General features: G+C 55.1%; 5 protein-coding genes across 5 annotated transcripts; 2 read left to right on the top strand and 3 right to left on the bottom strand.

Annotated features, from left to right (window-relative positions):
* Positions 1-1440: 1440 nt before the first annotated feature.
* BBK36DRAFT_1135404 (hypothetical protein) lies at positions 1441-2428 on the top strand (the record flags this gene model as incomplete). The annotated part of the gene is given in 3 exon segments (XM_024892632.1): positions 1441-1743; positions 1833-2106; positions 2123-2428. 2 exon segments carry the CDS (start codon positions 1444-1446, stop codon positions 2088-2090), a joined length of 558 nt encoding a protein of 185 aa, XP_024749740.1. The 3' UTR covers positions 2091-2106; positions 2123-2428.
* A 57-nt stretch (positions 2429-2485) lies between these two features.
* Positions 2486-3272, bottom strand: BBK36DRAFT_1118691 (hypothetical protein; the record flags this gene model as incomplete). Its single annotated transcript, XM_024890505.1, has 2 exons — positions 2486-2904; positions 2972-3272. 2 exons carry the CDS (start codon positions 3270-3272, stop codon positions 2486-2488), a joined length of 720 nt encoding a protein of 239 aa, XP_024749739.1.
* Positions 3273-4279: 1007 nt separating this feature from the next.
* On the top strand, positions 4280-6158 carry BBK36DRAFT_1141267 (hypothetical protein; the record flags this gene model as incomplete). Its single annotated transcript, XM_024893440.1, has 3 exons — positions 4280-4282; positions 4353-5864; positions 5973-6158. The coding sequence occupies 3 exons, from the start codon at positions 4280-4282 to the stop codon at positions 6156-6158; spliced, it is 1701 nt and encodes a 566-aa protein (XP_024749738.1).
* Positions 6159-6677: 519 nt separating this feature from the next.
* Positions 6678-7790, bottom strand: BBK36DRAFT_1169016 (hypothetical protein; the record flags this gene model as incomplete). The annotated part of the gene is made up of 1 exon (XM_024895256.1): positions 6678-7790. One exon carries the CDS (start codon positions 7788-7790, stop codon positions 6678-6680), a length of 1113 nt encoding a protein of 370 aa, XP_024749737.1.
* Positions 7791-10237: 2447 nt separating this feature from the next.
* Positions 10238-13100, bottom strand: BBK36DRAFT_1201057 (hypothetical protein; the record flags this gene model as incomplete). The annotated part of the gene is made up of 4 exons (XM_024897153.1): positions 10238-11842; positions 12065-12414; positions 12478-12890; positions 12958-13100. 4 exons carry the CDS (start codon positions 13098-13100, stop codon positions 10238-10240), a joined length of 2511 nt encoding a protein of 836 aa, XP_024749736.1.
* Between the last annotated feature and the right edge of the window lie 1814 nt (positions 13101-14914).

Raw genomic sequence — 14914 nt, 5'->3', positions numbered from 1 at the left:
CAATGGTGATGGTACTGTAGTTTCCCCATGCCGTGAGCGTATTTGTATCGCTCTGCCAGCCCGCGGACAATTATCGCCATGAGGATCCTGGCATGGCCGATCCTTGACCTCGCAGGATGCGGATGTGGGTGCTGATGCTGACTCTGATGCTGCTGCTGATGCTGTGTGGTTACCTACAGTAGGCATCTAAGATACGGAGTATCTATCTCGTGCCATCTCATGCTACCAGGACCGCACGAATACTCCGTACTCCGTACCTACGAGCCGCCCAACAGGAGAGGGAATCCTACTTTGAAGCTCCCCAGCCCTGCGCATCCGCAGAGTTCGTCCTCGGCTGGCGATAGGATGCTGGTCGCAGTAGTCTACTTATCGTATCTCGAAAGAGGGACTGCCCGAAATCTCCGGAATCTCGCTGAGAAGGGTGTCAGATTGTCAACGTGATTGGTTTCAGCAAGAGTCGGTGGCTGTGACTCCGTGAAGTTGCATTGAGATTCCCGAGCGCTTCGGAAATGCCGGCGTGGTTTTGGCGCTCTCAGAGGAATGTACAGTTGATAGCCGTGGTTATTGGCTCAGTGATACTCTGCAGAACAGCGAGAGCCTGTGGCGTAAGAGGCTTGGGGACACTCATACTACTATGATCATCATATGCGGTTGAAGTAGAGAATTAAATGGAGTTCTGATTTCGGGATTGGGCAATTGGACGTAGCCTCAGCAATGGATGCACGATGGATTGTGTTCAATCGACATGTGACTGCAGGTGTGCTGTTGTCTTTGGGCGTTGAGCTGATATTCTTACAATACCTTAGCTGACTGACTCTATTTTGATGTTGTGTTCACGCAGCCATATTGCTACACTGTCATGACTTGAGCCTGATAAGAGTCACGGCTACCTAGAATTCAAGACACAGGAAGAATGGGAAGTTTCAGCGTTTCTGCATGAAGCATCTCTCATAGCGACGTAAAGAGCCCAAGTTTGAAGGAGCCGACGCCGCCAAGAATATACTATAGGGTATTACTGAAGGATAACGCGAAGCATCGTGCTTAGCAATAGGGAGTTTTGGAAGACCCAAGTTGTGCGGTCAGGCTGATTAGGATTGAAACAGCGATCATGCTTCATGCTGAGAAGAAGAGTGGTTCTAACATTCGACATGTATGCTTGTAGTAGCATGATTCAAGGCCTATCATTCTCGGTGCTGGTTGATGTTACAAGTTTCAGCCAATTCAAGGCTAGCAGCAGAGACAGCAAGACCCACAAATTACCTTCACGTTAACGCGCCTCAGCATCTCAACTCATACTGAACAACAACCCGGAAGACATTCAACTGATCCGCATCACCACCACTCTTATTATAACCCTATTTAATACGTAACCGCATCACACAAGGAAACAGAAGAAACGCACCGGGCTCAGCTCCAACCGCCGAAAGACAGTTACAGTGCACAATGCCACCCACAGAATCCGACATCCTCACAAACTACCTCCTCCAACCAGCCCCCCTCCCCTCCATCCTCACATTCAACCAATTCGTCCTCCTCTTCCCGCGCCAGCTTCACAACGCGCCGCAGCTGCGGTCCCTCTATCGCGACCTGCAAGCGCAGCGGAACTCGGTCATCGATGCCGTCTCCGCCAACGTCGAGGCCGAAGTGAAGCGCGGGGCCGTCATGAGAAAGGAGGTCTTGCGGCTAAAGAGGGAGGCGGAGACAGAGGATGTAGATGGAGAAGTTGAGATGGAGCGAGCGGTAAGTTTTGCTGCTGGAAAGACGGAGAGCGCTTTTGCCTTGCCTCCTTCAATGGCAATTGTCTTACCTTGCTGATGAACGGATTGCAGTTGTTTGGCCATGAATCGGGTTTGAAGAGCACCACGCACAGCATCCACTCCGTGATCCCCGAGCTCGAGGGCGCGGTAGGTGCTCTCGAAGCGGAGATCAGGAGGCTCGAGGATGAAGAAGCAGCACTCCAGGAATCCATCCAGCAGACGGTTGGCGGGTTGAGCGACCTCCGCTACGGCAAAATGGCCAACGGCAAGCTCCGAGACGAGATTGTTGACGGCTTGAAAACACTCCAGGAAGCATGCGAAAGCAAATCATGACTGCAACTCATTCGAATATTCTCCCATATCTTCTTTTGTTGGTCATAAACAGCTACATAACTCATCGTGCCCAAAAGCCAAAAGCTTATGACACCAACAGCTCTAGGTTGGTATCACCCAAAGCGAACAAGCCGTCGGGGGTTGCTCCCCGTCTTCAATCATGTACATCATATCATTTAATGCCCCGGATTAGCACAATATCCCGGTCCCGCCGATTGCCACTCAACCAGCTCCTTTTTCTTTTCATCCCAAGCTCGATTATTTGGGTTGGGCAGCAGCGGGAGCGCCTCCAGGAGCACCAGGTTGTCGGTTGCGCTGTTGAGCACGGTTGCCCCTGATTGTCGCTGTTAGTGGCCGGCGAGGGAATGGTCGAGGACAATGGTTGGATTTTCAACTTACATGATGCTTCGGCTGGCAAAGGAGATGATCAACATAAACGCCCACTGGGGCAGGAGGTTGAAAACCCAAAGGAAGTAGCCAAAGGGGATGGACAGGCCAAGCTCTCTGGCCTTTCCGTTGAAGGGGTGGAACCATGATTGGATGAGGGTAAAGTCCTTCTTATCGCCAGCCTCGTACAGCTCGACCAGCTCGTCCGAGGTGACGGTGGTGAGGTTAAGCCTCTTCTTGTAGACGTCGATCGGGGCCGGCTTGGGGAGCATCTCGAAGGCCCAGATCTGGCCAATGCCGGCGGACCACGAGTTGCAGAGGATGGGCTGGTCGTCGCAGTTGACGTAGCCCATGTGAGGTGCTGTGGGGAGCTGGGCAAACTTGACTGCCGTCTCGTTGAAGGCAGCCTCGGCCTGGCCACAGCGGCCTAGGTAGTAACAAGTGTCAGTCGAAGAGAATCCATGTCGCGCAAAGAAGCCTGAAAGAAAGCATACCAAAGCACGTCTTGTTGCCGCCGCTGATCAGCACCCACCACTCTACAGGCACCTTTGCGTCGGGAGCAACAGGCTCGTAGAGCGTCTCTTCCCAGTTGTGCAGGCCCAAAACGGACAGCTTCTTGGGCCCCGTCTTGGCCTCGTGGGCGGCGACGTCATCGTACTTGCTGGGAGACGGCAGATAGGCGCTGTATTTGCCAATGAGCTGCTGGAACTGCGCGACGTATTGGTCGAGGGGATTCTCCTGGGCGGCGGAGAGAGCAGGCAGAGCTGCCACGAGAGCAGCTGCGGAGAAGCGCATGGTGAAGCTGTTTTGTGGCTTGTTGTGGAGAAGATTCCGATCCCGGTCAATGGGTTCGGGCTTTGCTGTAGACAAATTGCAGAGATGCAGAGAAGAGATGGCGGAGATGGAGCTGAAGGAACCAATGAAACGAATTCTCAAAGATTATGGTTATTATTAAACTCGTCTATACCCGTACACGAGGAAGGTGACGAGGAAGAGGAGGAGGTGGAAGAGAAAGAGAGCTAAGTGGTAGGTATGAAGACGGCGGGAATGCTAACGGCATCTACAAGTACCTCGAGAGGTCCCAAGCACAAGCAGAGTTTGTTGGAGAAATGTGGCCCTACCTGGTACCTATTGTCTCTAAGGTAGGCCGGGGATATCGAGTGCTCTGGCTGGCCGGTCTGATTTGTTGAGAATTCCTCGGCGTTTTCCCTGGGCACTTGTGCACACGGTACTCCGTAATGAAGCGGTCTTAGTTCAACAAAAACTGATCCCATCCTGGACAGTCCTTTTGTTTGCTTGCGTCTTAGCGCCGAGGTGGATTGATTGGAGTTGGGCGGGAAAAGGCGTTCGTCTTGACATGTGCTGCGAAGAGGCGGAACACGCAGTGCTCACTGTACCGTAGTGTTATACTACTGGCGAATCAAGTTCATCTCGACTTATTGATGGACATGCTCATACTGGTCGTTATACAGGTACTAGGTAGGAACCTAGTAATTGGACTGTAATTCAGAGACCAACTCTTACTGATACCAATCCAATCTGATAGGCGTGAATACTGAGCCTCGCAACGCGCTGTAACGAATCCGGGCGCGGGGTTCGAAGGCGCCCAGTTCTGGAAGACGAGGCGCTGGGGCCCCGCTAGAAAAAAGAAAAAAGTGCCGTCACTGGATGAGTTTAGGTGACCTGGAGCAATTGGAAGCTTCAACGTTATAGAAGCTGAATGACAGCCTTCCCCTTTGTCCTGCACACTGAACTGATTCCGCTCCGTCCAACACAGCATCTTGCGCAAGCATCGTCCCACAATGGTAATCCATCGAACCTCTTCCACTCTCCACTCAGTCACGGGCCTTGTTAATCCAAGCTCCCCCTTCACAGGCGCCCGAGCCCTCCGTCCCCAAGCGCAGACGCGGGCGGCCCTCCAACGCGTCCAAACTCGAGGTCGACGCGTCGCAGGAGCGCAACGAAGCGACGGAGGCATACGACACCGATGCGCCCGATCAGATGCGCCCCAAGAAGCGCGGCCGGCCGAGGAAAGCCGCAGCAGCGTCTCCGGATGCTGAGCCGAGCCCGGCACCAGAGAGCTCCAGCAAGCCCGCGAAGAGGAGGGGAAGACCGTCATTAGCGGGCAAAGGGAAAGAGGCAGACCGAGGGGTGGTTGCGAGCCCGGACGAAGCGACGCCGACGCAGCAGAAGCGGAAGCGAGGGCGCCCTTCGCTAAGAGCTCGGGACGTTGAAGGCGAAGGCACTCCAAGCAGCTCGCAAAGAAGCAGCGCTGCGCAAGAGTCGGAGGAAGATCAGCTGCAAGGCAAGCCTTCGAATCACAAGGCGGTGCCCGTCAAGCGGAAAAGAGGCCGTCCCTCTCTGCAGGCTCGACGGGAGGAAGAAGAGGCGACTCCGGAGCGCGGCTCAACAAGGGGGAAGCAACAGGCGCAACCACGAAAACGAGGGCGGCCATCACTACGAGATATCAATGCTCCGAATGAGATTCGGAAGAAGCCGAGCGATAACACCAAGACGGCTGCCGAAAGCCCGCCACAAGCAGCATCAGGCAAACGCCGCGGCCGCCCTCCTAGAAGCGGCAGAGCCTCACAAGATTCACCTGCTCCCAGAGCAAAAAGGCCTCCCGAAGATGAACCTGAGCCAGCGGCAGATGCGCATACACCAAAGAAGCAGCGCCGATCTCACCAAGATGCGGACCCCGAAGAAGACAACGACGACCTCCCCCCATCCCCCGAGAAGCCCTACCCTCACATCTCGCCTCACGTCCATCGCGTCCGGCAGTCCACCATTGAGTCGAAATGGAGCCCCTTACCAGAGTCGACCATCTCGGCCGCCTCCTCGATGCTTGCCCTCGCACACCGGCCCATCCTCCAGCGTCTCTCCAACAGTGAGCAGCGCCACAACCACACTTCCGCCGCGCTGCGCCTCGTGACGCACCGCATCACGCGCAAGATTGCGCGAGGCATCCCCTTCCCCCCGGCAAGCATGCCTTCGGCACGGGTTCCTCGCGGACGACAACAAGCAGCCGGCGCCGCGCCGGTCCCCGCCGCCGCTGTGACCGACGGCCGTGCTATAGAGCTGGACTTTGAGAGCGTGCTGGACGCGAAGCAGGCTTTGGAGCGACAGCTCGATCCGGCGCTTCACGCGGTCGAGCTGCTGGAGCGGGAGAAGGAAAAGCTTGAGCGGGAGCTTGAGAGGGACTACGAGACGCTGCGGAACCTCGAGGCCAGCGCAAAGGCCCAGGGGAGGGAGTATCGCGGCCTGTTGAAGAAGGCGCACGTCCTTGCGCCCACGCCCGAGAGTGTTCTCTCGCAGAGGAAGAAGAAGGCGGAGCAGGACATTTCGTTTAGTCACTCGGAACGCTCTCTCTCCGGGGGACTTTTCAGTGTAAGTTTGTCGCTTCTCAACTTTCCCCCTCTTTGTTGTTTCTTTCCAAGTCTACTAGAAACAAGTGAGTTTTTGTCCTATCGAAGCTAACGGTGTTTTATGCATTAGAATCTCGAAGATCCTGAGCTCAAGGCACTCGCTCTCCAGCTCAGCGACCACATGGAGAGCATAAAGACCAATCTCCAGCAAGCAGACGGGATCGTGCCGCAGTTGGCGCGCAGTCGGGCCGCTCTGCAGGATGTTTTGTTCAGGCATTTGAGTCAAGAGCAGTATGAGCGTGTGGTACTTGGTTGAGGAGCGAAATATACCCAAGGAACCAATAGTATGTGTTTATGGCTTGGGCGTTTGAAAGGCGTTCTTATACTCCTGGGAATTGGTTTAGCTAGGTATGTTCCTGGAGGTGAAAGAGGACTTCCGTCATGTTCTCGTCGAGTTTTGACAGGGTTCTGTGATGAGTGATGGCGTATTATACGAAATACTACGAATCAATGTACATAATCAAGAGAATCACACCGAATACGCCCAAATATAACCTTTTCACATGGAAGATCATTACATGCAGCACAAGCATCATAACAAGAGGCCTTATAAACGTCACAAGTCGTTCAATTCGGAAAAGAGGTTGCCCTAAGATGCCGTTCTAGACAGCCTATCAAATATACACAAACGAATGATAAAGAGGAGCGTCCCAAAAGATAGCACACTCACTCGAGCTTCCCCGAGCTCGAATACCCCCTTTTTTTGCCCATTTTCCACTATTTGATTTGTACAGATATTGTTACAAGGCTATTTCCTGTAAAGGAAGTAACCCATTTATCGGCGGAGACGGGCGAAGCCGGAGGGCGAGGGGCGAGCGACGCCGCTGGGGACGGTGCCGTTGTTGACGGGGAAAGGCTGGACGGTGACAGTAGCACGGACGGTGGTCGTGATGTCAGTAGGGCAAGGGGTGCTGAGGACGGCAGAGGGGGTGGTGGCCGCCGCATCGGAGCCGCTTCCCTCAGAGCCAGAGCCGGAGGAGCCGCTGCCCTCGGAGCCGGAGCTGGAGCCGGAGCTGGAGCCGGAGCTGGAGCCAGGGTTGCCAGCGTTCTCAACGCCCTGGCCGGTAACGGCGGGAGTAGAGCCAGAGTCACAAGAGCTGGGGGCAATGGTGACGTAGACGGTCGAGGCAGGGACAGTAACGGTCTCCTTGGCAACAGTCACGGTAACGGTAGGGGCGTTGGCGCAAGAGCCCTCGCCGTTGCCAGCAGGGACATCGCCACCGGTGCTGGAGCCGGAGCTGCCAGAGCCAGACTGCTCGGGGACGACAGTGACGGTGGTGGTGCCAGTGCTGGTAGCGGTGGTGGTGGTCGTGGGCTGAGCCGCAACGTCACCGTTGCCGAGAGAGCTGGTCAGGGTGATGGTCTGCTGGGTGGTGGCCTGGATGGTGGTGGTGACGACGGAGGTATCAGCGCCCTTGCCAATGGTGTAGGTCAGGGTCTTCTGGGTGACAACATCGGAGACGGTGACGCCAGCGTTGGGAGCGGGAGTGACAGCAGCGGGAGGCGGCGTGCCCTTGATGGTAGAGCCGGTGATGTGGCCAGAGGAGTGAGCAGCCTGGAGAGAGGAGGAGATGCTCGAGGCCTCGGCCACGGGGCAGACGGTGGTGGCCAACACAATGGTGTCAGTGACGACGACGGGGGTGATGGCCGAGGCGGGCAGGCTGCCGGCGCCAGTCGCGTTGAGGCGAGCCGGGCAGTTGGTGACGGTGGGAGCACAGCTGATGACGGTGTGGACCGAAGTGGCGAAGACCGTCAGGGTCGTGGGAGCAGCATCGTCAACAGCAACACTGGTGGTGTTGGCCCTGGGGAAGTGCATATGGCGGAGGGGCTGGCTGGCAGAGGCCAGGCCGGCGAAGAGGCCAAAGGCAGCAACGGCAGCAGACTTCATCTTGATGATGGCTGGTTTGTGTGGATATTGATATTTGATAGGGTGTCTGACGAGGGCGAAAATCGATTCCGTTTCTAACGTGGCAGACACAGTTTGCTCACGCTTCTATAAACAATGCTGGAGAGAGCGTAATTGTCGACGTCAAGCCGAGGGGAGAAACAAGACTGGCTTGTATTCCGAGAGAGCTGTAATGAGTGGAAGTAGCTGTCAAAACCGACGAGCTGGAGCAAAGAGGGACAGAGCACAAACGATGACTTCTTGACGAGGAAGAAAAGAAGAAACAAGAAGAGGAGAGGAGGCCGAGTCAGAGGAGCTGGATATCGGTCCCTTTTTGTCGTTCGGGCAAACACCGTCCCCATCACCAGGCAAACAAAACACACAAACGCCCCCCTCATCACAATGCCGCCCGCCCGCCCCCTCTGCCATCCTTCCACTCTCACTCTGACTCTTCTCGCCCGGCCTCTGCCCGCCACTCCAGCATGCGTCAATTGATTGCTGACTGTCGTCCTTCCGTGATCCATGCCTGCAAGGCTCCCCCCTGACGGAGTCGAGAAGCCGTTCTCGATGTCACCATCTGGCGGCGCTAACCCTGCTCAAGGACCTGCTAATACCTGCTAGTCCAGGGGCCAATGCAGGTACGCAGCGCCTGAGACACGCCAGCAACCAATCAGTCGCCACATCGGCGCATTTGCCTTGTCGATGGCTTTTGGCGAGCTGGCTGTTGGGTTCGCGGTGGCGCTGGGCTGACCCGAAGGAGGTGGGAAGACGGAAGGACGGCTGGTGGGAATCATATCGACCTGGTCTGGTGTTGTTATTATCTGATGCTCAATTTTCTGCCCTGTGTCGCCTGAAAAATCAGATAGTGGGCGGTGAGTGATTTGCACAGCTCAACTGGTGGCAGGCACAGAGTCATACTGCCTCAGGCAGGTACTACCTCACCTACACGATAATAAGTTCTGCTGCACTGGAACCCCCCTCAACACCATCGTCGTCTCTCTACATGCAACCCCCGGCAACATGCCATTGCATCCCGACGAGTCCCCTCAGCCTTCCAGGGCCAAGATGCCCCAAATGAGGGCCAAGTCCGTCGCCCAAACCCTCGACCGAATCAATTTCGCCCGCTGCCTCCCATTGGCTCGACCTCCTCCGGGGCGGCGACCAAAACACCAGCAGGGCCCTTAATTTGGCACCGCCCAACGTGCAGCATGCAGTCACTCAATGCTTGGCTCTTGGTCATTTCCAGCGCTTGGATTCGTGTATCCGCCTGCTGGTATTAGTGCGAGTCTCCGCGCAGGTACGCCGCCAACTCGCCCAATCTTGTTTGATTGCCATTCCGCAGCCCAACGCCTCAACGCCGCAGCATATCGTGCGCAGTGGCTCTTCACTAATTCGCTCAAAGACGTCTGCTGTCGCGGGCAATGCCCACTGTCACATTCCCTGGGCAACGTCCGCCCCCCTCGCACTGGGGAACAGAAGCAACCCCCCGCAGTCAAAACCCCCCTCGGCCCCCCTGCCGTTGTGCCTCTTTGTGAAACGGCCAGCTGCTGGCAACATGTTTTGACTCGCGCCTCGAGGGTCAGTATACGCTTCACCTGTTATGCCGCTACGCCGATAGCAGCCAAAGCGAAATGTTTTGAGACTACGAGTACTATTATTGACCTAAGCTGAGTCTCTGGCGCGGTATCAGTCGACCTTGCCAAGCTCCCAACCGGTCCTGTACCACCCCGTATCTGCTACTGTTGCCAATAGTAGTACCAGTTGTTCCGGCGCTCGCTTCACGTTTCCTCAAGGCACGGGCCAGCCAACCTTATTCTCCAGAACCCGTTTGAGATAAACACAAGCGGCCCCTGCATCACAGCCAGCAAGTTCCCTTGCTTCGCTTCGTCGCAGACCTGCAGGTAAGGTACGGAGTATGAAGTACTATCTGCTCGTACGAGGTTACACGTATTCGCATCTGGCCACGCCAGCCTTTTCGTTCGAGGTTTTCGCTTTCATTTGCTCCTTGCCGTTATCAGATTGGCAGGAAATGCGACGGCCTGATGTGCCTGGTTCGTACGTCACGGACTGTGGAGCGAGGAGCCTTCGAGTACTAAGCCACGACGGCAAGAGTACGAATCACGGTGTCACGGTGACTCTACCACCGATTCCACACAAGAGAGCTCGGGTGCCTCTAGGAACAGGTAGTACTACTTTTGATACCCGGTGAGCCATCTTCGGCTGGCCGGCTTGGCAGCCCATTTGCACTTGAGATTGCGTCTTAGCGGACTGTCACTCTTCACAGGCAAGCGCCTCGCGTGTCTGCCTCCACGTATGCAGTTTTGGGGCTTATCGGCTCTTCCATGCGTCTAGTTACGGAAAACTCCGTTTGATTACGACTCGTTTAATATGTCTGGCGGGGCCCGGACAAGGACATGAGATGCAAACGACTTTCAAGCCTCCATGTCCCATCATTCCACTTCTTCTATCCTTGGCCGTGGCCGTCTAGAAGCGTCCACGAGGGTCCCCTCTGGATTCACATGCAATCCCGCTAATCTTGCCAAACCAGGTACGGCAGCGCTCGCTTCCGCCTGGCTCGGCAACAGACTTGCCATGCCCCAATTCTCGAGGCTTTCCACCACATCGCGTGCGTGCTGCTGTACCAGGCCGTCGTTGTCGGTAGCCGCGATGTACTGGAGAGTCCTCTGAATATCCTCACGGCTCTGATCCGTGAGCCCGAATCCCAGCTTTTGTCCAGATTCCTTGGCCTTGTCCAAGGCTCGCACGAAACTCAGGATGATGATAATGGCTGCTCGCCGAAGTATGCCCTTCTCCAGCTCCGGCTCCATGGCGAGGACATTGATGCTGAGGTCGACGCCGGCTGAGACCAAAGTCGGCCCCATGCCGATAATGTTTGTTTCTATGGCATTTCCGAAGATGGATAAAGCCGAAGTCCGCATTCGAACGTCCTCGCTGCCCCTTTTGCTTTCCCACCCCTGAACAATTTGCGCCAAGATCTCCTTATTCGCCGCTTGCTCTGGAGTTTCTTCCTCATCTTCCATATCGACGTCGTCCTCAACTTCACCGTTTGCTTCTGCTTTCTTCCTCTTCAGCTCATTCAGCCGCTCCTCTCGCGCCTGCTTGGCCATGGTCTTGGGCCTGTAGCCCCTCCTGCTTGCAATCGACAGCATGGTCTCGCCCGTGTTCTGAGCGACCTCTCCTGTAAAGGTCTGCCCCAATCTCTCGATGACCTGGAGGATGGCCTCGCCGAACCTTAGACGCGTGTCTGTATTCAACCGTTCCTGTGCATCCAAGTAATTGTCGAGAAGTTCCTGCATGGTCGCCTTGGGGTGCTTGTTCGCCAATAGCGTGAATATCTTGATGACTCGTAGATTGATAAAGTCTTCATTTTCTTTCAAGAGATTTGACATTAGCACCGTAACGGCTGCAATGTCCAATATTGGGCTCTCTGCCACAATCAGGTTCGAGAGTAGGTTGAGGCCCTCGGAGACCACCGGCGGTGGGTTGCCATCTCCAGTAATGTAATTCATCGCCAGATTGTAGGTCCTGCGATCTTCGATTTGGCGCGCAGTAGGAGCAGCCGTCTTGTCGTCTGGCTTTTCCACGTCGTCCCTGTACTTGAGCAGCATCGACAGGTTGTTCGCGGTGGTAGATGCATCGCCGCGATCCTCGCGGCCAATTCTCGCCAGTGCCTCCTCCACAACTTCGAGTTCAGCTGGGTTAATGTCTGATTTCTGAAACGTCGGCGCTGTGATGACCAGGTTGAGCAAACTGAGCACAACTGCAATGATGTCATCCCCAAGGGGCGCCTGGCTGTCGGCTCGCAGGACATGAGATATGAGTTCCAGCAGCTGGTCGAAGTGGCTGATTAGTTTCTCCGGGGCCTTGTCCATGAACTTTTGCAACAAAGTCACGTCGACTAAGTCCTGGACGGTGGAGTTTGCTTCTTCCTCATCCTGAGAGACGACGACCTGTATGATCGAGCCACCACCGCTTTGCTTGCCGGCTGATTGTATCCATCGGCGGAGGAGGTATAAGAAGACCGAAGAGACTTCCTCCGTGGCACATACGGAACTTATAAACTCGACCAGGGTGGACGACTTGTTCTCGATTTGTCCCCAGTCTAGGTCGACTTCTGAGTTTTGCTGGGCAAAGGGACGCTGGGTGCATTCTATCCCGCCATCAGATGCAAGGCGATATCTCCATTTCAGGCCTTCTTCTTCATTCAGCGATCCTTTGCACTGAATATTCCGGATGAAAGGAATAATGTTATCGACATCGCCGAACAATCTGAGATGTGTCTGCACCAGGATCCGCGCAGGCTTGCAGAAGCGACTATCTGTATCCTGAGACGGGTTGGTCCAGGAAGCGAGCGCCCAGAGTTGCAAGCGAACTGGCTTCAAGACTCGTTTGCAGAGGCCAGGCGATGGATTTGACATGATGAGCAGCTCCAGCCGTTTCAGCGCCCTCTCGAGGTCAGAAGCAGTAACGAGGACCTTTTCCCGGCCCAGGTCAACGATTTCCTCGACTTCTTCTGATGTGAGAGCGGAATCCTTCTTTTGGGATCTCAGCGACGGGTTGATGGCTTCGATTAGAGGCTGTACAAAGGCGTTCCAACCAGGTGCCCCTATTTCCTTTCATCAGTAAAATGAGCGCGTTGACAGAGTATGCAGAATGTGTTCACTCTTACCTGGTGCTCCAAACTGCTTCTTACCCAAAATCCCAAACCCCACAATCTGCGCCGCCGTCTTCGCAACATCCGGTCCAGCTTCGCCATCAAACAGAGCAAACAACTGGCCCGCGATCCCCTCAAACCACTGCTGAGCACTCATCGTGGCCGGCACGGATGAAAGCAGCTTCGTTGCAACAGCGACCGCCTCATGCGTAATGGCTGCCCCTTGCTTTCCGCTGGTGGCGTCCTCGGGGGGCTTCCCGGTATTGCTCGGATGCACCGCAAACACAAACTCCATCGTCGCGCGAACTCCGTCGGGACGCAGTGGCAGCTGGGTCAAGGTCCTCATCAACGGCTCTCTGAGCCATGGCGGGAGCACGTTTGGCTTGATCAGAGAGTTGAGAACGTGTATCAAGATCCATGTTTGCGTTCTAGATGCGTGTGTCAGGTACAACTTCGAGAATGCTGTGGTTATTGTTCAAAGACAGCCTCACCTACCTCTCAATCAGCTCATTGTATTCCCGTAATCCGTCTTGTCGGCTCTCCGGAGAAGCAGACGGATCGAATGCCCTTTTTGCAGCATCTACAATATCCTGTGTGACTTTGGGTTGGGATTTCTGAGACTTTGCTGAGTCTGCCATCGCAGAAGAAACTGTGAGGTGCAGCCAGAGAGCTTTTGCAATATGCTTTGTAAAGGTTGAGTCCTAAGCAAGATCGCTCGTTACATTGGAGGTTGAGCTGTTGAACCGTCTGGTATCACATGGAAATGCCTGGACTCTACCAGGATGTACGAAGTACTGATGTCAAACAGCTGTGGCTGGTGAATGGTGGCTCAGTAGGTACCTAGCAGTTCTGGAGCTATCACGTGCTGGCGCGTCCGCGGTCGTGGTCCGTGCACAAGCTCACCTCGATATAGCTTCCCCACGCGTTTCCCTGTGTTTACTTAGAGTACTTGCTTGCTCACCAACAACCGCCAGAGCCGCTTCCAATACGCCAATTCCTCGATCTGCTGCCTGAGAGGTCACCGTCGTCTCAAATCACGTCCTTTTAGTACGTATCGTCTCCTAGATCTCTTCATGTAGCTCAAGGTCAAGCCTCCTTCGTTGCCTTTCAAAGCAACGCTCATCTGCACGTCGCCTCCCCTACAGTTTCCCGACTCTCGTTTTCCGCAAGGAATGTCTATCGCAGACCCCTCTACCAAGGCTTGTTCGGCCGCAATATGCCGCTTCCGAGCCTGCTCCAGGACTTCGTTGAATGCTGCAGCTGGATCTATTGCGGCCAGTCTCCGTCTGGCACCCGGACGGCCAAGCCTAGCGGGGGGAACGAGTCTCGGAACTTAACCCTAAGCATACATCTGGTTCAGTTTTGCGCTGAGTCGTCCAAACTCCTTTCTAAATCAACCAATCGTGCGAGTCGATACTGCTGATCCTGCTGAACTGAAAGGCGGGCTGCGTGGTTGAGACGAAGCCGAGTGTTGGTGGACTAGGAGAGAGGACATCCAGTCGCCAAATGGTGCGCAAGAGGAGATTGCCATGAGTCATTGTAAGAGCCTCTGGTCTGAGGACGCTCGTCAGCTCTCTCCGCTGGAACTCGCACTCTGGCCGAGAATAGGCTGTCCTTGAGATGCTGTTGGCATTGATAGGCGGAGAAAATGACGCCGTCTGTTGGGATCTGCGTCGGTGGCTTCATCGCCATGATGCGAGGTCTGTGGCATGAAGCTTGAGCACAGAAAGGGCCTCAAACAGTCAGAAACCGCGTTTCAACATGTCCGCATGGCACCTTGCCGGAAGCCTGCCTCACAGCAGTGTCGCGAGGGCCATCTGGGAACACACAGAAATGCAACGGTTTCTGACCCAGCACAACGCCACTCTGCAATGCTCTCGGATGCTTCCTATGTGCCCCCCTGCTCATACAGGATGCCTGTCAACACGACTACCAACGTCATGATCTCCGCATGTCAGCCCTTTGCTCCTTGGACTACACCACAGCACCAGCTCTTGGTGTATGATGCACACACATCTAGTCTGGCCACGCGCATTAACCTTCGGTCGTTGGCTCTGTCCCTCGATCTTGCAAGGACGCCAGTTCCTGGCTGGATTCTCCACCAATTGCCTCGGTGGATCTCGTCGAGAATCTGCCGAGATGATAACGCGTTTTTTACGGATGTGTTTTGTGCGCGTGTAAAGGCCCTCCTAACCTTATGAGTTCCGGAGAGGAAACAAAAACAAGTCCTAGTTGGCAGTGCGAAACAAACTGAAGGGGGTTCCTTGGGCCACATCTTGAACATCTGGGCTGCGACGCGCTACTCGGACTTTGGACCCGATGGTTTCGATGAAAGCGGCAGATCTATTATAGGATTGGCTGCGGACATTGGCTCGCTTTTGACACCGCAGGGACGATTTGACATCGAGCTGGCGCGGAACCGGGACCCATCTCGAGTTGGAGTCAAAGTTCA

The sequence above is a fragment of the Trichoderma citrinoviride genome, assembly GCF_003025115.1.
Source record: "Trichoderma citrinoviride strain TUCIM 6016 unplaced genomic scaffold BBK36scaffold_7, whole genome shotgun sequence".
In the NCBI taxonomy this organism is placed as follows: domain Eukaryota; kingdom Fungi; phylum Ascomycota; class Sordariomycetes; order Hypocreales; family Hypocreaceae; genus Trichoderma; species Trichoderma citrinoviride.
Note: the sequence above shows the minus strand (reverse complement) of the source record. Positions and strands in the feature narration are given on the sequence as shown.